Source organism: Octodon degus, unplaced genomic scaffold, assembly GCF_000260255.1.
Source record: "Octodon degus isolate 3935 unplaced genomic scaffold, OctDeg1.0 scaffold00160, whole genome shotgun sequence".
NCBI lineage: Eukaryota > Metazoa > Chordata > Mammalia > Rodentia > Octodontidae > Octodon > Octodon degus.
This window is the reverse complement of record NW_004524736.1, coordinates 2,390,121-2,415,023: the sequence shown is the minus strand read 5'-3', so window position 1 is coordinate 2,415,023 and position 24,903 is coordinate 2,390,121. Positions and strand designations below refer to the sequence as shown.

The window sequence follows — 24,903 nt, the reverse complement described above, 5'->3', positions numbered from 1 at the left end:
TTTTCTTTAGGGTTTTTATCATGAATGAGTTTTGGGCATTATCAAAATCTTTATCTGCATCTATTTTAATGATCATGTGGTTTTTGTCTTTGGCTCTGCTAATGTGGTGTATTTATGGATTTGCTTATATTGAGCCATCCTGGCATCCTTGAAATAGATCCCTCTTGCTGGTGATACATAATCTTCTTGATGATTTGCTGCATTCTGTTTACTAATATCTTATTGAGGTTGTTTTGTGTGTATGATCCTTGCCTGCAGGAATGAGTTTGGAAGAATTCCTTGTCATTGAGTTTCATTGAAGAGTTTCAGTGTAGTTTCCATTATATCTTCTCTAAAATTATTGTAGAATTCAGCTATGAATGCATCAGGATCTGTTCTTTTCCTTTTTGATATGTTTTTGATTACATTTTCAATTTCATTGACTGATACTGGATTATTCAGAATTTTTGTATATTTTTGATTCAGCTTCTGTAGTTCCTATCTTTCTAGGAATCTGTCTATTGTATTTGCTATACTGTGAGAGTAAAGATTTTGGAAATAGGTATTGATGATATGAATATCTGTAAGAATTGCAGTGCCATTTTCATTCCATGCTGCATTAATTTGAATTTTATTCTTTCTTTCTTTTGATAAGGTTGGTTCGGTAGTTTTTATTTAATTTTATTTATTCTTTTAAAGAATCAACACTTTGATGCATTAATTCTTAGTATTGTTTTCTTTGTATCTGTTATATTTATATTTGCTCTTATCTTTATAATTTCCTCCCTTCTTTGGGCTTTGGACTTGACTTGTTCATCTTTTTCTAGGAGCTTGATGTGAAGCACTGCATTGTTTATTTGGGTTCATTCTGTTTTCCTGATGTGAGAATTTACTGCTATAAATTTCTCTCCTAAGGCAGCTTTCATTGCATCCCCCAGGTTTTGGTCAGTTGTATCTTCATTTTCTTTGAATTGTAAATACTGTTTGATTTTCTTTACTTTTATCTGTGACCATTTTTTGTTCAGGAGGGTATTATTTAGTTTCCAAGTGTTTAGGGAGATTTTGCTTTCTTTCGTCAATAATTTTCAGTTTCATTGCACTATGGTTAGATAACATACATGAGTAATTTCAATTCTTTACTTTTACTTAAGCATTCTGTAAGTGCTAGTTTATTGTCTGTTTTGGAGAAATTCTATGTGCATTTTAGGAGAATATATATTCTGACGCTGTTGGGTGGACGACTCTGTAAAGGTCTGCCAAGTTAATTTCTTCAAAAGTTTGGTTTAGTTCTGTTATTTCTTTGCTGAGTTTTGGCTTAGTTGATTTATCTTTTTGCATCAAGGGAGTGTTAAAGTTCCCCAGTAAAATTAAGTTATTGTTCATTTGATTTATCATATCTGTTAAAATTTCTCTTACATAGTTGGGTGCTCCTATACTGAGTACATATATATTTATAATTGTTATCTCTTCCTCATGCAGTGTGCACCTAACAATTATGCAGTGACTTTTTAAACCTCTTTTAATCCTAGTTGGTTTGAAGTTGACATTGTCAGCAATCAGAAAAGCTACCTCTGCTTTTTTTTTTCTTGGATCCTGTCTCATAGAGTATTGTTTTCCAATCTTTGACTTTGTATCTATTGATTTCTTTTTTAGTTAAACGTGTTTCTTGTATGCAGCATATTGTCGAATTTTGTTTTTTTGATCCACTTTGTTAGTTTGCTTAATTCATGAATTGAGGCCATTTGCATTGTAAGTTATAATTGATATAATTGATTTGTCATTGCCAGGTTGTATTTCAGCTTTTAGTCTCCTAGATTTCCTGTGCTTAATAGCTTGCTCTGTTTAGTGGTTTCTTTCTGTTGTTGTTCTTGGGGTTTTGCCATTTTGATCTCTTTTTATACTATCTTTCAGTAATATTTGTAGGGTTCATTTGGTGGTCATTAATTTCTTGATTTTTTTTCTTTTTCATAGGATTATTTATTGCTCCATCAAATTTGAAAGTGGGTTTTGCAGAATATATTAATCTGGGTTGAAAGCTGTTTTCTTTTAGAACTTGAAATACTTCACACTCTTCTTGACTTGATGATCTGTGTTGAGAAATCTGCCATGATTCTGGTGGGATTTCCATTGTAGGTGATCTATTTCCTTTCCCTAATAGATTTTAATATTCTGCTCTGTTGCTCAGTTTCTAGGATATTGATTATTATGTGTCTAGGTGAAGCTTTATTTAGATCATTACTACCTGGAGTTCTATATGACTCACTTATCTGTATATGTGATTCTTTTCCCATGCTTGGGAAATTTTTCACTACTACTTTTCCCTACAGTCTTTCTGTTTCTCTTGTCTTAAATCCAACTGACACCTGCTGATACATATTAGTCTTATATTATTTTTCTTTGTATCATCTTGTAGCTATTTTACTGTTATTTCCTTGTTCCTTTGTACTTTTAAGAGGTCTTTTCTTTCATGTTCAATAGCTGCAATGTTATCTTCAATGTCCCAAATTCTAACTTCAGTTTTGTTCAAGTAGTTGTGCCAACTTTCAATGGAATTCTTTTTCCCTTTTTTTTTTTTGCAGAACGGGATTGAACTCAGGCCTTTGCGCTTGCCAGGCAAGCGCTTATTCCACTGAGCCATCTCCCTGGCCCTATCAATGGAATTCTTAATACCATAGCTCTCTCTTTGAATTTGTTTCATGCATTCTAGTTCTTTCCTGTATTGTTCATTCAGTGTTTGCTTCATTTTCCTATTCACCACTGTTTTCTTTAACCATGTATTCTTTAGATATAGCGCACAATTCTTTCATGATTGTTGTCATTTCCTTCTTTACCTAAGATAGTATTTCTTATCTGATCTCCTCCATAGTGTGATAGAGTTATTTCTTTACTTCAGTTGATATTGTCTTAGCAATTTTAGTGTGTGACTTCCAAGTGCTTCTATGCCTTTGTCTAATGGACTTGTTTTGGGTTAGCTGGAGGTCAGAGATTGCTTTTTATTCCTTCTCTTTGTCATTTTTGGAGTTCCCAATGTTCTCCCTGACTCTGAAGTGATGATAATGAGGTGTAGTGAGAGTGAGCAAGACTCTCAGGAGAATGAGAGGGAAGGTAGCCTCACCAAAGCTTCTGCTATGTGGGTTTCAGTGTGGCTTCCACCTTGGTGAGGGAGAGGGCAAGCTATATCTCAAAAAATGTCCCATTATGATGAGGGCAGCTCAGAATTCTGCAAGGCTATATGGTGTGTGTGTGTGTGTGTGTGTGTGTGTGTGTGTGTGTGTGTGCAAGTTAGGCTTCTCAAACACTCCTGCAGGTTCCTGGATGAGTCTGGTTTCAGGTCCCTACAGTAGTCATTTTTTTTTTTTTCGGAACCGGGAATTGAACTCAGGCCCTTGCGCTTGCCAGAGAAGCACTTATTCTACTGAGCCATCTCCCCGGCCCCTACCCACAGTAGTCCTTTGGGAACATTGCTCACCTGCTGTTCAGTCACACTCTGGAGAAAGGGGCTAGGGAGATAGCTCAGTAGAAGATGGCCTGACAAGCCCAAGGTCCTGAGTTTAATCCCCAGTACCGAAAGGAAAAAAAAAAAAAAAAAAGCTCTGGTGAAGGTGAGAAGGCTGGGGCAGGGCTCACCAGGTCTCCTCAAAATTCCTCCAGGTAAAGATGGATGGCCGTGGCTCAGCTGAGCTCCAGCGAGGGTTGGAGGTCCTGGCAAAGGCCAACCATCTCCTTTTGGAAGTCTTCTGGGTGAGAACAGGTGGCCAGACAGGCTTGCCTTACTTGGAAATTCATCTTCAGGGCCTTGATATCATATAGCTATTCCCAATGAAGAAAAACCCAGGTCCTGTGAATTCATTTCACAGAAATGTGACCCTCTTTCAGAGAAAAAAATAAATAAAATGGCTCTTAGTACAACAGCCCCAGTATAGTAAAACAGGTATTTTAACAAATTCCAGTAAGTTAATTTTAATTTCATTTTATTAGATATCCAGAGATATGAATAGTTTCTTGATATCCAGAGATATAAATAGTTTCTTTTAGTGACAAAAATTTGGTTATAGGTAGTGTCAGATATGATATAGTTGAGGGAAGGAGGGCAAAAGTGAAGCTGTATGTCCTGTCCACGTGCAAGCTGCTGCCTTTGTACCTTAGCTCACTTGACTGCCCAACATCCCCTTGTAATTGCTGATTTATATAGACTTTCTTGCCTAAAACTATCAGGTCCTGAAGCCTGTGTAAAATGTTTGAAATAGTTCCTCATTGAGAATTTAAGAGGAAAAATCTCTTGATACTTTCTTTCCCTTAAAAACAACTGAGGTCACTGAACCTAGGAACAATTAAATGATAGAGGGTTCTATTTGACTTTGAGACACCTATTTAGAATATGGTAAATGTAAAGATGTAAAGATGTGAACACCATCAGTCACTACAATCCAGCTGATACTATTATAATTTTTTTTTTCTGCTACAGCCATAGAAATCATCCATGATCCTTCTCAGTCATTTCCCACTAGTCACTGGGGTTGATTAGCCATTTGCTTGATGCATAATGACCACCTGGATAAAAACAATTGAAATAACCTGATCTTACTTTGCAATTTTATTTCCTACTCACACTATAATCTGTGGTGATTTCTGGTTTCCTCCATGTAATTTATGATTCCACTTTTATTCTAGCAACATTGATTTCCTTAATGTCTCATTATCAGAAATACAGAGTAAGAAAGAAGAAAGAATTTGCAGACAATGTGCACATGTTCTTGGTGTCTCGTAATAAATTCTATAAAACATTTGTATGATATTCATGATTTTGTTCATATTATGTTGATTAAAACTTAGTAACAATAGCCATACATTATCGAGTCAGAGTACTCTGTTACTGGTCAGGCCTTTCCCAGAATTAATTTTACACAATGCTTAAATATGTCTACCTTTATTTTCATAAATTTCTCTTGAGTAAACTACTATAATTATAAGGTTGTTAGAAGAAAGTAATAAACAGAAAAAGTATTGACCCATTTTTCTATAAGTTTAAAATATAAAATTATATTCTGTCATACTTCTGTGGCATTAAAGCTTTCATTTAGTTGGAGTTTTCTAAAAATTGAAGCCTCAATAATTGGTATGTATTTTGAGCTCTGCCTATCAGATTTCCCAGTGAAATAATTTATTGACATGATTATTTCACTACTTATAGGAACACAGTTTTAGTAACACTATCCAGATTGTCTTCCAACTTAAAAATTATTTATATTGTAAAAATGTATTTTCAATTTTCTGTGAAAATCTTCAATAAATATACAATGTTGGTAGCTTCTTAAAATTCCTAGAAATAAAGTCATTTTAATATGAAATATATGACTAAAATATTTGATTAAAATGTGTAATGTATAAAATATCAAAATAACCAATATTTATTTGATAATATCTGAATATACTTTTTGTTATCTAGTAAAATAGCTGTTACAGGGATTGGAGACATGGCTCAGTAGAATAAGCACTTGCCTGGCAAGCTCAAGGGCCTGAGTTCAATCCCTGGTTCTGCCAAAATAAAAAAAGAAAAAGAAAAAAAATAAAATAAAATACCTGTTACACTCTTTGAATTTTACATTTTCACACTTGGAAAATTTACCCTGCATCACATTGGTGTGTAAGGAAACTTAGCCTCATTTTCAAATACCTGAAACTAGTCTTAATAAATTTTATTTGAAAAGATCCCCTAGGCATATTTACATTTATTCTTGTACCATAGTAGTCTGTTTGGCAAGCTATTTTCATATACAACCTGCACCATGAGAAACAAGAAGTGCCTCTTCTTTGTGTGAATTAGCTGCTTCTTGCCCCTGAGTGCCAATGTGTTTGGTGCAGGGAGTATGACTCTGTATTTACTTTTGGTGAAAACAACGCAATGACTTAAAGGGAAATTCAACATAATATAAATAACTTCTTACCAAAATACAGTACATCTAACTAAATACATTTTACCGAATGTATGATGGGACAGTAAACTTGGTACTTAAGGTCCAGGCTACAATCATGACGATGGGGCTTGGAGTGAAGTAAACAAATGAGGAGGTTAAGACCCTGAGAGGTCAGGTGGCTCTAACTCTTCATGTGATGGATACAGAATTCATCCATGCCATGCAGACTAGAAAGGAAGACGATGGGCCTGAGCCAATCATCAAATGAATGATGGCAAATAATGTCAGGTATGAGAATAAGGGGGAAAGGGAAAGCTCATCTGATGTTATGGTAGTATAAAAGGCAGGCTATATGAGGGAAAGAATGAATCTGATGATCCAGAAACAGCAAAGGAGAGTGAGAAATGTTGTCTGAGTGCCTTATCTTGCCTGTGAGTGTGGATTAAGTAAATAAACCAACCATTACTTGAATAATTAACAAATGGGATTATATCCAATTACAAAGTTTCTGCACTACAAAAGAAGCAAAAACATAGCAAAAAGACATTCTAAAGAGTGGGAAAATATTTTCAGCTACTCCTCAGAGAACTACTATCTAGAATATATGAAGAATTAAAAAGTAGATCTCAAATTATAAAAGACCCAGTAAGAAATTATGGCAAACAGATATATGAATATATGTTCAGTGTCTTTGGCCATTAGAGAAATGCAAATTAAAATAACGTTGACATTCCATCCTACTCTAGTAAGAATAGCTATCGACAGAGATTCAAATAACTCTAAATGCTGGTGAAGCTGTGGAGAGCAAGAATCCTATAATGTTGCTATGGAGATTTCTTGAAGAAATTAAATATAGAAACTCTTTCTGACCCAAGTACACTCTTATGGGTATCCTCCCAAAAAAATTAAGAACATCGTATCATACTTATAACAGCATAATTCTCTATAGTATATAGCAGCATAAATCACAATAGTTTAATGTTAGAAGAATCCTATATGATCATCAATAGCCAACATAAAGGACAAATTTGAATCCTTTGTCACTTACAGGAAAACACATTCCCCTTGAGACCATAATGCTAAGATAAATAAAGCACATACAGAAAGATAATTATTTCATGATTTATTTTATATGATCAACATAAAGTACAATAATTTAGGAGCAAAATAAAAGACAAGTGATAGGAAAAAGAGAGGTAGACTTTGTTAAGCTAGAATGAAAATCTAGGGTTAGGAGGAGGTGACAGGGAAAGAAGAAAAGGGAGTAAGAAAGAGTACTGTGTGATATGGTGTGTTCCTGTACCCATTCTTATGATGGATCTATTCATTATGCGTTGCAAACATATGCCAGGAAAAGGAAAGAAATGCAGGAAGGACGGAAGAAAGAAAGGAAGGAAGAAATGGAGGGAGAGAGGTAAGAAAAGGAGAGACTGAAGAACAAATAGTAGTCTCTTAGGAAGAGCAATGTGTCAGTTAAGACCACAGGGCAGAGAGAAAGATTGGGATATAGAAGTTTATGTAGAATGCGAATTATCACTCCAAGACAGATTTACAGATGAGGGAAGAGCCATGTGAATTATACAAAATCAGTTGTCTTGCTCAAGGCTGAGTAAATACTGTGACTTGCACACTCATTGGTAACTACATGAGTAATCTGTTTACACTCAGAACAACACAGGCAAGGCAAGAATCACTGGGATTGCTAGTGTATCACACTATTCAAAACCTAATTATTTGTTTCTCGATAAAATTGAAAAGAAAAACCAAAACAAAATCTAATTATGCTACCATCTTAGATCTGTGTTAGGATTAAATGAAATCTGTAACCAGAATATAAAGGAGGCCAATCAATTGTGGCATCATGTTCATTGAAATGTTATCTGAAACTACATTCATTTTGCCAGATTTAGACACTTGTGATTTCTGATTGGTTTATGTCCTAGAATAGTCTTTCAGAGTTTCTTAGTTCTAATTTTTATGTCTCAAGTTTTGTAATATGAATATCACATAGAATAATATGAGTGCCATGCGATGGTCTCATTGGCTGGCTTGCCTTGTTGTGGAAAGAAGCTTGGGCTAATTTCTCACGGGAAAATCATACAGAAGATTCTTCTCTTACTTTCTCTTGTATCTAGTTCCTTCAGGTGGCCAGTTATTGTAATCTTAAAGCCCTGTTCTATACTGAATTCAGAATATATTCTTCTGCTAAAGCTAAATAAACATTTTTAGTTTTAGAGAGGGTTATAGAATAGCCAAGCCTTCTTTTACATTGCAGAGCTTATGGAATAATGTACAGAAAAGGGACTTTTATCTGTAATCTAGAAATAAAACATTGGCAGAAGCATTCTGTACTTCCCCCTGGTTGCTATTTGAAATGTCATTTTTTAACATGTGATCTTTGTGTGTTTCAGAATTTTGGACCCATTTGAAATAATTTTTGCTTTCTTGATAGGAATTTTTATTAGCATAAGCACTAGGTCAAATATGAATTCATAATACCAACTAAAATAAAAAACATTCACTGTAGCAGATTACTGTTCTGATATGAGTTGCATGAGTTCAGCTTCAGCATGGCTAACCATGACAACTTGGGAGAGGTCACCATATATGTGGAAGACTGTATTGCCCCTGAATGCTTTAACCAGCAATGAATTCTATGCAGTCATGAGTCTACATCAGATTTGTTAGTTCACATTTGTCCAAAATGTACAATAGATACCTCAGTTTTCTTCTTTAGAGACCTGCTCCTTGGTTCTTCATCTGTACCTGCAGAAGGCATTGGTCCTAGAAACAAGATTTCTTACATCCAGTGATATCCCTGAAGAGAATGTCTCAAAAGTGGTGATGCAGTGAGTTCAGGATTACCAAGACCAAGGCATACAAGATACTAGTAGGTACAGATATTTCTGGGTAGGGAGTAATGATGGTCAGATTTTAGAAGTCATGCATAAGATCCTCAATTGCATAGACGATTATGACTCTGAAATTGTGCTGGAAGTAGTTTCATGTTTTTGTCCCTTTCAGAGAAAGACTTGCATTTTCATCCTCCCGACTTGCCTTATCTTCGGGCTAAGTGCAGTTAATGAGCCAATCTGAGTAAATATTCTCGCTCCCCACAGATGGTTCAGGAATACAGGGTCAGCAGAGATCTTGTATTTCCACCATAATTAGTCTTTTCAGAATTGCAAGGAAGGATACTCTTCGTGCTTTTTTTCATTTCACATAGCAATGAGGCACAGGAGATTATTAGAGAAAGAATTCAGGAAAAATTGTTTTGCTTAAGTGTCTATGCCTTTGAGAATGTGCATGTTCTGAATTCTTATACCATGCCTAATATAACAATAAAAGAAGAATAAAAGTGCAGATGCAAGTATATTCAAGTGAGGGGTCATGTGGAGACTTGGGGTGGATATTTTCCTTGTTCTCATTCCATAGTTCAATGGCAGAAACCCTAGCTGTCTGAACAGTACCAGTTCATCATGGATCTGTCAGGTACTTACCCTCTAACTTACTCTTTAAACTCCATCGTAGATATTCGTTTCCAAGCAATCATTTATCTTCTAAGTGTGTGTATTTAGTGGCATAGAGTTGTGCATATTTAATCTTATAACTTAAAATTTTAATTTGTGCCTATATTTATATCTTCTTTTTCATGTCTAAGTTGATTAGTCACATCTTACATTTTTTTTTGATCAGTGATCACAAATACGACTAAGTTCTATTGATGATGTATACTAATTTTAGCTTCCTGTCTTATCCATATTTTGTCAGATAGTTCTTTTCTTCTGTTCTTATTCAGCCTACTTAAGAAAAAGTTTTGCTTAGTCCCACAGTTAATTTTGAGACTGTCCCATTTCCTAAAATTTCCATTTGAAATTTCACACTTTTCTTCACACATCACTTAGATTTTAGATATAAATTTTGACACATACTGCTTTTATAATGCATTTCTAGATAGTTTATAGTTTCTTCTCTAAGAAATTATTTACTGACTATATTTTAAAATTGAACAATTGTATTTATTAATTTTAATTGCAATTTGTTTGGCACTTCAGATAAATAAATTTAGTTGATATATATTCTATTTTGGAAATTTTATTCTTGTTTTTAGGTAATATAGCACATGTTTGATTTCTGTAAAGTCAGTATTTTAAAATACTGCAGTAGAAATGACAATTTTATTTCTTGAATTATTCAAATTATTTTTATCTTTAGTTATATTATATATTGAAATTTAAATCTCTAAAAGTTTTAATAGCTTCTAATGACTGATATTTATTTGTCCAGCTCTTGGGGCTCATGTTTTCACCTGGGTTGTTTGACTTAATTCAACAATGTATAGTTTTAAGAAGGTTGGAATTATGTGGGATCCACAATACAGAAAGTAGCTAATTGATAATGGATCACTTTGTGCACACTCAATTATGTTTTTTTAAAAATGTTTTAACTGATATCTATAATTTTTACAAAGTCTGGTCCGACCATTAGATAAAGGATGATTCTTTGACTTAGAGGGGATTCAAATCTTATTAATATTACTCTTCCACATCTCTGTGTATCTATGTATTGTGTGGTAAGAGTATGAATTTCTCAGTGAAACAAACTTCAGTTGGAATGCACACTTCATGTTCTTAGGTTGTGTGACTTCTTGCAAATAATTTCACTACTGTATATTTAAGAGCAGAACATTTCCTACCTTTCAGGATCATCATAAGTGGCTGAAGTGTGAACATGCTTGGCACAATGCTGTGTCGAATTTTCAATGACATAGTTATGTACAATGACTTGCATGGTAATATCTATATTGCTTATTGTTTAGATAGAATCTGACCATATCCCTTCAATCATCAGTATTGATCTTTGACATTTTATAATTATATTGAAGCACAGACCAATTACAGTCACAGAATTTTGAAACTCTTGAGAACTGTTTTTCTTACAGCCATCCTAACAAAGTATTGGTGGCTTGAGTGTCTCTATTTTTTCGTGTGGGCCTTCCATGTATTTTATTTTTATTTATTATTTTTAATGTATTTGGTACAGGGTCTACAGGGTCTCACTATATAGATCAGAATCAGTGATTCTCCTCTTGTCAGCCTCCCAAGAGCTGGGATTACAGGTGTGTGCGGCCATGCCCAGTGTCCTCTGTATTTTAGTTTCCATAGTCTTTGTGTACATAAAAGGCTATCAATCAAACTGGGTTAAGGTTCCCCAAAGTGATCCATTTTTATTATTTACCTCTTTAAAGATCTTGCCTCTAAATGCAGTAATTGGAGCCAATACTTCACCATGTGAATCTTGAAGTGGATTTCATTCATCTCATTAAATTATTCCTTGATTCTTTCTGTGTTAAGTAATATCAGGAAAAAATAAAACATTTTACAAATCCATAAAATACCTGCACTGGGTTATTCATTTAATTCTTTTGTCCTTAGAAAGAACCATTTATTTAAATAATGTTTTACTGCCTTCCAAAAACTATTAAAACCATTTTAATAAAGTCAACCAATTTCCTTTAATAATAAAAATATAAATAAAATTTTATGAAATTTCAATTCTAGAAAAATTTCCATCTGCACATGATGATAAAGGGCTCAAAATATGTCCTCTTTATGCTTTGGCTTCCAGAAATAGATAGATAGATAGATAGATAGATAGATAGATAGATAGATAGATAGATAGATACAGAGAGAGAGAGACACCCACACACAGAAACATATGCAATAAAAATATATCTCTGAGGTAAATTTAGTTCTTGCAATAATTCTCTGCTTTTTTCATAATGAATTATACTGCCATTCATTTGGTTTGTTCTTATAAATAATCTATTTATCATAATTTGATATCTGTTCAGATCATATTTAAAGACGTTGCCATTGCTTTTATTCTTAGTCATGACTATACTGCTGCAATAATAATAAAAGGCTGAAAGGCATCAAAGAACTAAAGGTCAATAAAGATAAAAACATGGAGATAATATCTGAAAAGGAGAACTGAATAGGCTCTCAGGAAATAGACATATCGGATTTATTTGCATACATGAAAGTAGAAAATACTACATTACTGTTTGATAAATTGCCTTTATTATTTTTATAAATACTTATCACAAGAATAAGTGAAAATTAAAGCTATGCTTTATTGCATGCCACACTTCAAAATACTTTGTTTATAATTCCTTTAGACTTTAATAAATATCTACCATAGTAAATATTAAACATGATTTACATCCTTTTATAAAGTCACTATAAATTTAAAGTTGGTGATGCTTCTTTAGAAGAATTTGAACTTCCTTACAAATGTCTTTTCCTGTCCTTAGAGAAGCTGATACTGTGCTTGGTGATGTCCTGTATCTCTACAGCTGGTAGCCACTGTTAGCAATAAGCACAAGATTAAAAACTAAAAATATGTACATGAACCATCCTATTGGTACATCCACAGTCTTCATTCTTAATTATGTACTTAGAATGTTTTTTTTTAAGTACCGGGAATAAAACTTGAGACCTTGTGCTTGCCCGGCAAGTGCTTATGCCACTGAGCTATCTCCCCAGCCCAGCACTTAGAAGTTTTGATTCTCCCATTTTGCAAGCATGTGTCCAGAGTCAAAGGAGGAAGTGATGAGAGTGGGTGAAGAGATCAGAGCATGGTATTTCTATTTTCCTGAAGACCTCGCAGAGCACAATCTGACCTGCCAACAATTTCACAACACTCTGATGTCTCCCTGACATCAGAGTGCTTCTTCCCGGAGTAATGGACTAAGACTCTTAGGGCTTACTCTAGAGTTTCACACAAGCATAAAGACATTTTTTAACTCTATAGATCTTTTTTCACTTGTATTTGCTGTGTGTTCTTATGAAAAAAACTTGATTCTGGTTTTGAAAGGACAGTACTGTTCAATTTTTATGGTGTGATGAAAGTAAGATGATAAATAAAGAATGCGGTCCTGATTTATAATGACTGTACTAGCTACTGCTTGTTGGTTATCGTTGGTCAGACTCTGAGTCAATGTTTTATGTGTGTTGTCATACTAAATCTTTGGATTTAGGTTTACGGGATCCTAGATCAGGGCGAGTGCACTACCCTCAGCTATACTGTTAAATGGAAAAGCAGTCTCCCAAAGCGCAGAGCCCTTCACTCTCCTATTCCCAAAGCCAAGACTACTGACTTACTTTATATTGGCCACTGCTAAGTAGAAGCAAAACAGCCCAGTGTTACATTTACAGTTTGAAAAGCATAATGTTTATCTGTCTAATATTATGTTTCTATTCCAATTTTCTTGAAAGATTTCGGAGGACATAGGGTACCTCAATTCATTTATATTTCCTGTTTAACATTTATCTGATTTATTATTTCTTGCTTGAATCTTCATGGGTTATTTCCTTTTATGTGTATATCAAGAGTAAAGTCCCATACCAATTCAAAAATACAGAAAATTTATGTCATTCAGGCAGTGTGCAAGGCACAGAATTCATAGGAGTGAAGAACACAGGTAAAACCTCTCTGCTCATTGGGTTTTTGTTCCAGATAAGGGAAATGGATAATTCAGAAATTAAATAAGTAAAATAAGTATACCTTTTTGCTAGAAATGTTAAATACTAAGAAATTAAATGGAACTCTGGATTGATGGTATGTTCAGGAAAAGTAACATTTTGTAAAGCTTTCCAAGAAAGTGAAGAAACCTGCCATCAAATACAAAAGTGTGAAGAAAAGTGTGTGCTTTATCTCTCCCAAGATCACTCCAGGGCCAATGTGGCTGGGAAATAAGGAGCACATGGAGGAGTACAGCCAGAGGACGGGGGAGCTGGTGGGCCATCAGAAGGACTGAAGCCATGGCAGAGTTTGGAGAGTGAAATCAACACACCTGATATATGAATAAAAGGGTTATTCTGGCCTCAGTGTTAGTTTCACTCAGTGGACTGGACCGAAGAGAGCAAGGCCAGCAGACATCAGGAGACCAGCTAGAGTAATGACCCAATGACAGACAGGGATGGGGGCTCAAAGCAGTGTGTCACAGACTGAACGGAGTGAGAAATGACCTGGATGAGTGATTTGTAGGGAAAATGGTGGGCAGTTAGAAGCTTCTTAATTTCTAGATGCTGTTGCTGGACACGTGGATGATCTATACAGGTGGCAAATTAATTTCTGAAGAGAAGTCTGTAAGATGTCAGAATGTAAACCACCTTGTTTTTTAAAAATTATAATTTGTAATACCTTCTCAAAAATAAAAATGAAGGCATGTTTATTTAAAGCCTATTGCAAATTCTAAAATAGTGACAATAGAATACAAAATTGAGCTTTTCTGAATACAGGACCATATGAACACATGCTCATTCAAAATGTTGGTCCTCACTCAAGGTCCCAACTCCAGATACTGGTTATGATGATTCTTCAGTGTCCAAGCTCAGCCAAGGGAATGCTGCCGCCAATATTAGCAGTTTCCATTAGAGTTGGCTTGTGGCATGATGGGCTGATTTGCACTCTGAATTTCTCTTTCAGTGAACCTTAAACTTTTAAAAAGTCACATCTAGTAATAAATGATAGATTTCAGTTTATTGGCTGAAGAAAGCCCATTTGTCAATGCAAGTGCCACTTTGGAAGGCATGCACTGAGGAAGTAGAAAACAAGAATCAGCATGTAAGAGCTAATGTAGTTTTCCACCTGCTCAGTCTGCAAACAAAGCAGCTGAACAGAGCCGGGCTCACTGTACCAAGAAGCATGGAGCAACTACCCAAGGGAAGACAAACAATTCAGGAATAAAGATTGAATCTGTTTTTTGTACCATGTGACAAGGCTTTTGAGTGCTGGGTCTCATAGTAGGTCACAAGCTACAAAAGTGTTGAAAATTTACCATATGACAGTCTATGGAGGTCTGCATTCAGGAGCCAGCTGAAAGCAAAAGCTGACCTTTATCTGATAGAAATAGAATCTCTTCCCTCTTTACTCTCCTTGGAGTCTTTAATGATTTCAGGTCATGACCTACATCAGTAGATGATGAATGCGTGCAAATGATCTATTCAGGGAGTGAAGAGGGAGTTGTAGCACATCCCATGAAAGACGTCGTGTGTGTGCTCCTGTGTCAGCGCCTCTCTGGCTTATCCAGAGACTGCTCAAATCTATACGTCTTACTGCTTCAGTTTCAAAATGTCCTTGGGACATAGAAGCAGATGTGACTGAGAAATACTTCTCTTCCAAGTGTTTGAGCATTTTGGAGCTATAGGTAGTGTGAAGAAGTACATAAGAGAAGAATAAGGAAGAAAAGCTTATTATTAACATGGCCAATGTTATGGTCAGTACACCTTATTAATTTTTATATTTATTGTTACATGTTTGCAGTGATATATAATGATTACATTACTCTTGGGGGAATTTTTTTTTACTCCTTAAGTACATTGATGCAGTACTGCAGCATTTCCTCTTGGCAAGCCAACTCTATGAAAGACATAATAAACATACTTATAAGAGCATTGTGCTTAGGGTACCAAGGTTTCCGTGACTTCCAAATTACACTAAAATACTGATCTTAATTATCTTCTCTCTTAAACCAGCTTCTAAAAAATTTGTAATATTCCTTCAAAATATACAAAATATTTTTTACATTGTGCATTTCTTTTTCATTTGGTTTTACACTAAATCAACTATCAATATATTAGATAGATAGATTGATCGATTGATCAATCGATCGATCGATAGATTACATAAATTATTTTTACCTTCTCTTACCTTTCTCTTCTACCTTTCTTGGTAAATTAATGTGGATTAAGAGAATTTAATATAGTCATGTAGTGGGTTACACCTTTGAAAACAAGAGCTATTGTGTTATTCTAGAAATGTACCCCAAGAAGTAGATATGGCCATCACCTCAGTAGAGTTGGCATTTGGGTAAAATCTTATTTTGTACATTTTGAAGGAATATCATACATTTTTAGAAGCTGGTTTAAGAGAGAAGATAATTAAGATCAGTATTTTAGTGTAACTTGGAAGTCACGGCTGACAGAAACCTTGGTACCCTAAGCACAATGCTCTTATAACTATGTTTATTATGTCTTTCATAGAGTTGGCTTGCCAAAAAGAAATGCTTCAGTAATGCATCAATGTACTTAATGAGTAAACTAGCATTCTAGAATCTTCTGCACACATATTATTTAGCAAAATTAACTATGCTATGAATTTCAGAAATTATTCTCAATAAAATAATAAAATTATAAGTGTCTTTGTAGTGGCAGAGAAAATCTATAAGATTTTGAAAAAATAAAGGTATTTATATACTGTTTGGATTGGTTTAGCAAGACTAACCAATGAAGACATATTCTAAAAATCTAGCTAATCAGTATAGATGTTCCCATTGTTTTACGACTATTTGATTCTGCATTTCTTTTTCATTTGGTTTTAGACTAAATCAGCTTATCAAGTCTGATAAGACACAAATAATGGTTACCTTCTGAAGAGGGTTTGGACTGTTTAAACTTTGCCACATTATCTCCTGACCTCCATGTCCTTCCTTTGTATTATTTTTTCTGCATAAAGTTTTGAGTTGTGCTAGCTTGAAAATAAGTAGGAACTGAAATATTAACATATAAGAAGCTTAAAAGTGCTCATAATAATAAATTGCTTAAAAGTAAACAGTGTAGCTTTACGTGGTTTAAAGGCACATAACTATATTCCACTGGAACCTTTGCAATTGCAGTCAGTCTTTAGTACTGTCCAGTTTAACAAAGAATCTTACTTACTGTCAGGTAGCATGAGGGAGCACGAGAGGCAGTAATTTACCTCTTCATGAGGGATATACTCAAATCAGGTTTTTACTTGATGTGCTTGAGCTTAGTTTTGAATCAAGAAATCACACCTATGCCCTTTTTGTTCTTTTTCAAAATATTACCAACTTTGTATGGTATCCATAGTTGATGTCTATATGACAGAAGTAAAAATTATACAAAGTATGTTTTGTATTATTTGTGAGTTCATGAAGATCTTCATATAACTAAAATAATAACCAGTCTCTATTCTGCCTGTAATCTGATATAGTTTTAAAGGGTATATGAAAAAATACAGGGGAGTTATTCTAGGTAGTTCTATGGTCTCTCTATTTTATATAAATTATTACAAAGTTCATAGAAATCAATATGATCACATAGTCACACCTTAACAAGAGGCACCATATATCTACTTAGTGCATTAATTTTTAGGAATTAAATGACAACATTATAATTGAGATAAGATTATCTTGGAGAACTTCCTAGAGGACGTAACCTTTGAAACAAATGAATTCTGCATGAACATGCAGTGTTATCCACATGTACAAAATGAATTTTTATTAAAGAATAGCCTCTATGACAGATAAACTGATTACTTACCTCAGAAATCCATGTAATTTCAAAGACAAGGGCAGCCTTTGTAATAATGCCTGAATTTCTTAGTGGTTAGAGCACTTCTTGACTTCAAGCATTTGCTATCTGTTAGGAGCACCTGTAGGCTCTAGGCAGCGCAGGGCAAATGCTGAATCATGAGCTCATCCTGAAAAGTAAACATTTTTCCATCTTTTATTAAAACATGCACAATTATTTTTGCTCTTGAGGAAGGGCAGATGAAAGCTGATTTTTCTGAAAGTATTATCCAATTGAATAGATCAATTATTGAAAGTTGCAGGTATGGGAAACATCACTTTTCGAATCTTGCCCATGGTTTTTCTGTGACCTCAGCATTCCAAGTTATGTGACAGTCATTGTACTTGAATACTGGGTATGAAAATGTAAAAGCAAGTAACTTTTTTAAAGATTAAAGATTCAAAGATTAAAATGCTGCTGCCTTGTTTCTGTGCCATACAAATTCAGAGCAATGATTTAGAAGTTATGAATAATACAGTGAATATTTAAATTAAAAAATTAAGATCCAAAAGGTACAATAGTAATTATATTGTATGATATATTGCTCTTCCATTTCCTGCTCAAATGGAAAGAAAAACTGGGATGGAGGAAAGAAGAAAAGAAGGAAAGGAAAAAAAATAAACAGAGAAACACATAAGATAGCTAAGGCAATTGTATTACTCATTTGTATTAGTTAATTGAAAGAAACAGTTAGTGCTTGTATTGTTTGATCAATTTTGCAGGCCTATATCTTATAATCTGATCAAATACTTTGAAGATAACATTATTCAATATAATAACCATTGCTAATTTCCTTTCATCTTGTTTTGAAATTTTGTATCATTTTTATTATTTCTCTCCTTAAAATAAAAATAAATAAAATTCATATCATCATTAATCTCGCTCAAATTGCTCTCCCTTTGTGCTACCACACATATTCCACTGTTGTGCCACTTTCTGAAGGAGTTCTGGAAATCCTCTTTCATGGGTTTCTTAAGTTCCTTTGCTTTGGCTGCTTGGATATCCTCAGTTGATACACAATGTTTCCCTTTCATGGCCACTTTGATGTTGGAGAAGAGCCAGCAGTTTCATGGTGCCAGGTTCTGAGAATAAGATGGATGATGCCAGCTCACCACAGTGCCTCTCAGAGGCTGCCTGTCTGGTGGATGGCACTTGACTGCAGCACTCACTGTTCTTTTACTACTCCCTACAAACATGCTCATGGATGAAGCCTTCTAGAATCACTTCAGAATCTGCCATGAACAACAAGAGAAATGTGTTTGAGATGTGGGAGTTTATTTTGAAGGGGATTAATAGCAATGAGTTTTTACTGTAATTTTTAAAAATTCAACACGCTGTATTGTTTGCTCAGCCACTGTTTTACAGCTTTCTTAAATTTTGTTATGAAAGCTTTCTTTGTCAATACCATAGCAATAGATTTTAGTGAGATAAGGTCTGCACATAGGTAGAAAAATTTCAAAATGCAGATATACCAAAGTCCTGTACGCAGATTGCATATCTTAGTTACTTTTCTCTTGCTGCAGAAACAAAATACCTGACACCACAAAAAAAAAAAAAAAAAAAAAAAAAAAAAGGGAAGGAAAGGTTTCAGTCCATAATCATCTGGCTCCAAGGCAGAGTGGCACATGAAAGAAGGCAAAGCAACAGAGCAAAACAAGGAGTGAGGGAACAACCTCTTTTCCTCCATTATGTTGTATCTAGACTTCCCTCCCTAGGGTGGGTATAGTACTCATACCCTTAAACCCAGCATTGGACCATGAATCAATCACAAACACTAGAAGCCCAAGCCCATGGCTGTATGAGGCGTGGTGTGTGGGGGGGATCTAGACACAAATTGTAACACTACATATCAAATCTTTTGACAAAGACCTTAAATTGTTTTGAACTGCTTGTATCACTAAGAAATCTCTGGAAGAGGTTTTTAGAGTAGTTGTTAAATCAAACCTTTAAAGAATGCTTATGATATGGCAGATTTAGTAGTTCAAGATTTGTAGTACTCTAAGTATGTAAACAGTAGCATTATGGAAACTATAGTATACGTAGATAATCCTGTGGAATGCTTTACTCCCACTCTAGTTCCACTATACACAATTTACCTAACTTCTGTTCCTTAAAGAGCAAAACTAGACACACTTGTATCCCTGAAGAAGGACTGTGTGGCTTCAAGGGCTAGTCTTTGGAATATTAGCTTTATTTCCTTTTTTACATAGTTTATAATCTAAAAAGATAACTAAACTCCATCAGGCTTCTTGTTTGTGTATTTATATAAACTTCCATATCCTCATTTGCAGGTTGGGATACTAGAATTCATGCTTATTCTTAAGAACAAATTCAATAAGTACTGTCTAATGTATCTTTAGCAGGAAAATGAAAGAATTTGGGAGCATTGTGTGTTATCATTTTGTTGCTTACTAGTCATACTTAACAACACTGATTATATTTCTTTCCCCCTGCAGATGTACATCCAGACAACAACACTCACGGTCTCCATGAGTCTAAGTGCTTCAGTGTCTCTGGGGATGCTCTATATGCCCAAGGTTTATATTATAATTTTTCATCCAGAGCAGAATGTTCAAAAGCGCAAAAGGAGCTTCAAGGCTGTGGTGACAGCTGCCACCATGCAAAGCAAACTCATCCAAAAAGGAAATGACAGACCAAATGGAGAAGTGAAAAGTGAACTCTGTGAGAGTCTTGAAACCAACAGTAAGTCATCCGTAGACTTTCAGATGGTCAAGAGCGGGAGCGCTTCCTAATAGATGTACGTTTAACATTCTTCTACTGGTCTTGGGGAATGTTCTGCATGGTGCTAGAGGCAGAGTGATACTGACACACTATGACACATCCACAGTGGTCAGACCCATTTGACAAGAGCCAATTCACTGCAAGATGAATGGGCACTCTTTCGAATCTGAAGGCACTCACTGCATCTCTCACAAAGCATGACAGCCAGGTCTTTCTTCTAGGACTGGGGAGCTTCATATTTAGAAATACCTTCCACTTATAAACTTTTCTGTCATCTGTTAGAAACCATTCTGCATTTGTTCACTACTGACTTCTACTTAGAATTGTTATAGATTACTACTATTTATGGAGCATACTAGTACAACTTTTTTGCAAATAAATGATGCATTTCTTTGGTTTTCAAAAAAAAGTTGGGAGGCTGGCCAAATAGCTCAGAGGATTAAAGCACCTGTAGGCAAGCTGAGGGGCCAGGGGTTCCATCCCTTTGCTTGCCATACTGGCCCCGCCCCCAGTGGTGTAATGGGCTGGCGATTGAGACAGGGCATGGTGGTACATGCCTGTAATTCCAGATCTTGGAAGGCTATAAACAGGTGGATTACTATGAGTCTGATCTAGTAGTGAGACCCTGAACACCCTGTAGACCCTTCCCTAAAATACAATAAATAAATAAATAAAAATAAAAAATAAGAAAATTGGGAGAACTAACTAACCACATGTAATAAACTCACAAAATTTCTTATTTTGCACAAATAGACCTTTACTTTTAGTTTTCTATATTGAATATTTTGAGATATTTACAGTTGTTCTCTGAAAACCTCATGAATCTGAAAAGAGAATCCCTCTTACAACCAATACCTTTATTCTTTCTCCTCAACTTCTTTTCTCTGTTGTCTACTCTATAAGCAGTACATGAAAGTTCTGATCCAGGCTAATCCAGTAGGATTTAAATGATCTATTAAAGGCTGTACTGGTATTTATGAAAGAATAGCAAATATACTGAAGAGTGTATTATAAAACACCCGAAATATGAATATGAAAAAGTTACAAATTTTATAGTAGTTGGTTCTGTGGATGGAATAAAGGGAAATACCTCAAAGCTAAGATTTTTACATTAGAGTGATTTTAATTTTGACAGTAGAACATACATCTATGATAAATATAAAACATTGGAAATAGTGCCTTGGTCTCATAAGTGTTCCATAGGTTCTTACGATTATTATAAGACTCATTATTCATTTTATTTGGTTTAATTAATATAGGAAATCATAACTTTCACTGGATTCATGAACCTTCCTTGTACTGACATTTCCAGATATGCAGTTCCTATTCTACTGCTTCATAGATAGAACTGACCTCAGAGAGTTACCATTGCTTAATTAAGCTAATTGTCTTTGGTCACTGTCAGATTGGAATCACCAGTCACAGTGACTCTGGAAAGACAGCCTTAGGATCAGTGATCCCACAGCCAGTCATTTTAACAAAAAGAGGCTAACAAGAACTCACACTCTCCACCATTCACCTTTGTACCAACATGCAACCCTATGAAACTGCAAAAGGCACACTAAGGATGGGTTTTAGGAACAAATTGTTACAATCATCTTTCATTATAGGTGAGCAATGTTCTAATAATGAGCCTATTTTGGCTCTTAGCAAAAATGAATTATATACTCTTAAAGGCATCGGAGAAGAATGGTTGTGTTTTGAGGGCAAATTTTTGTCTATTTTCTACCTTGGAAGCATCAATATAGCAAGTTAAAACCTATTGTAGGATTCCAATAAACTAATTCTGGCAATGATGCGTTGTGAATACTGGCAATTCTCAGTGTGATTCACCAGTCGCTGTACCTACATTTTAGTAACAATACTAAAACTTTGTACAATACAATTTCCAGTGGAACTACTGAACTTACTGTGAAATAACTACCACTCACCTTAAAGTCACAGATGGAAAGGGTGGAGAAAACAAGTTAATAGCCCTTTTTACCCTTTAAAGAACAAATAGCGTCCTTGACAAGAAAAATTTCCAGTGCTGTATTGATAAGGATTAATGTAATAGTTTTGAAATAAGAGTTAAGCCTTTCCTATTTTTTCTATTACTTTCTGTTGATGTTGAAATGGAAATTATATAGCGTGAATTCATTTCTCTATTTTCTGCAAAATAAAAATGAAAGATTTCAAATATGAAGACTCTTTGGTGTGTAAGTCTATAATATTCTGGAGAAGTTAAAGACTTGCTTTTGGAAGGCAAAAGGAAGTTGAAAAAAGATGAATCAAGATAATGTCAGTTATTGCTGAGTGAAGGCTAAATTGTCCTCAGATATTCTAGTATGTTATCTTGTACAGGAATAGTTTAGTTTTCAATAAAGCTGGTCCAGTTAAAGTGATAAGAATTTATACATTCAAGAGAGACTGTGTGAGATATTTATACACCTTTATACAATCCAACTCTCAGCTCATCACTCTTTTCCTCTGCTTACTTATATGGTTGCCCTATGGTGAAAACATGTATTTGTATGCTTTATAATCAATTCATAATTCTGTGTATAAGAGTCCAGTGAGAATTCTGACACATGTGTCATAGGCTTTTTTTGTGTTCATGTTACTTTTAATATGTGTATAAGTGTTTACAAATTACTAAAGAACTTTCTTGAAATCACAAAACCTTTAAAAAAGTGTTCATGTGATTAATAACTTAAACATGATTTTTCTCTTCCAAAGATGTATGTTAAATCTTTGAAACTAAAATTAAACATTGGGGAGCTTTACCATGGTGTTGTATGAGAGAAGCATTTTATCTCATCAAATTTCTAACACCTATTCTCAAAATGTGTGGAGTATATTCTTAGTAAATCTGGGGCTGGTCAACCTAATGGAACAGTAGCCTTGTTGCTATGTTCTGTTACTTCCTACTGCCAGAATTGGGTAAATCAACATTGTGTAGGTAGGTGCAAAAATAGTTATATACAACACAAGCTTCTCTAGACTATAACTCCATCACAGTACAAGTGGTAAGACATCATTACTACTTTAAAAAAATTAAATTAGTCTGTAGTTAATAGAAAAGAATTCAAACACTATTGTTTGGTATTCCTTTTTTTCTGTTCTAATAAATGAAAGATGTTGACTCTTATGGCTATAATCCCATTGTTGAGATTTTTCTACTAAACAAACAGCTATGTATCTAAATACACACACACACACAATGCTTTTCTTTGCTCAGTGTTATGAGCCCCCAGTTGTGAAGCTCCACAGTATGGGATTCAATCCTGCCACAAAGTTTAGAAAAACTTATCGTGAATATGATTCATTAATGCTAGGAATTCTAATCACATGGTGAAGATGTTTTTTTTTTTTTTTTGGTGAAGATGTTTTTAAGGATTTAAAATCTGCATGGAATAAATATAAGTACTGTAAAGTTGCAAAGCAAATTAATTTGCTGAATTTGCAAAATGCTATATTCTACATGAGAAAAGATACTGTGGATTCAGAACAGCATGAGAAGGGAGTGAGAAATGCCATTGGTATATATGAGTTTTTCAATTGTTTCCAATTAACCAATGCTGTACATGGTTTTCCTTAAGCTATACTCATGAATAAGTCATGAAAACAGCTGCTTCTGGAGGTAAAACTGCTTTTGCTAGCTTATGAACACAATGCACAAAAAATTCATTGTTGCTGTATTTAAAAATTGATTTCCACATAAGCATATTATTTACCACTGTAAATATCTTTTCTATTAGTTTATCTGTATATCTTGAATCCATTTTGTTCAGCAACATTACTGAAATAAAGATTTATGCGGGATATTTATCATTCTATTTACCTTTTATAACTGTTTTCATATCAAGTAAATTTACCCGTTTCCAGAGCTTTGTTTTTCTTTTTCTAAACAGTGGAAAAATAATATTTTTCTGTGTGAATCACAGTCTCATTTAACAAAACTTACCTTACGCAGATCAATTTTAATAGTTAAAAAAATGGAATAACGAAACTTTGATGAGCTAAAGAACCTCAAAGATAGCATGATCCTTAAAGGTGGTCTGATTTAAGTTGCCAGATGCTAAGGGGTATTTTCAAGGTAACATACTGTGTAAGGTCTTTTGAGCTCTTTCTGTTTCTTTTCAATCATAACCTTTCCTTGTTACAAACTAAAAATCTGATATAAATTTAGATATTGATGACAATACTGAACATTGCAGAAAGTTGAATAACTTTCAGTGATCACTTTTCTAACTCATGATAATGTTTTTACATCGCATTTACAAAAATTATAAGAAAGTCTTTCAAAAATTGAGCTATAGAGTACAGACTTTATATTCTTAGAGGAAATTTCTTAGAGGACATTTAAAAGCATTATGTAAGTTGAAGACTATGTATGAAAGTAAACAAAACTAAATAGTTTCCTTGAACACAAAACAAGTGCAACAAATATGTTACATTTTGGAAGGGTTGAACAGAGACCTTAGGCTCCACATTGGCTCGCCACAGTACAAGTGTGTAACCCACACATGTACTCTGAATGCTCCCTTACAAACACCCAATGCCGTAGGCTTTTGACTTGATGAAACAAGCCCAGGGTCGTTCCTCAGTGAACTTTCTATTGTCTTGTAGGTAATAGAATATAACAGTATGAAGCATAAGTCTACTTCTGTTCCACTGTGCCACCATCATAACTTCAAATGTGAAAATAGGGATAAAATAAGCGTGTATGCCTCATTTGGGCATCTATTTTATAATACATGTAAAAAAAATAGGGACATATCTGTGATTAACAGTTCCTTGTGGAGGGGGCCTGGCCCTAGCTCAGGCCTTTAAGTGGCTGCTTCCACAAAGCTTTCAGCCTCAGGTTGCTGGAGTTCGAACAGTTCCTTGTGGGGGCCGGGGAGATG

General features: G+C 34.6%; 1 protein-coding gene across 1 annotated transcript in view; it reads left to right on the top strand.

The window, feature by feature from the left end:
* Grm8 (glutamate metabotropic receptor 8) overlaps nt 1-24,903 on the top strand; it is a 963,476-nt gene that overhangs the window by 936,648 nt on the left and 1,925 nt on the right. The window contains exon 10 of the mRNA XM_004642707.2: nt 19,729-19,975. Coding sequence (XP_004642764.1) covers nt 19,729-19,975 — 247 coding nt within the window. The remainder of the gene's footprint in view (nt 1-19,728; nt 19,976-24,903) is intronic.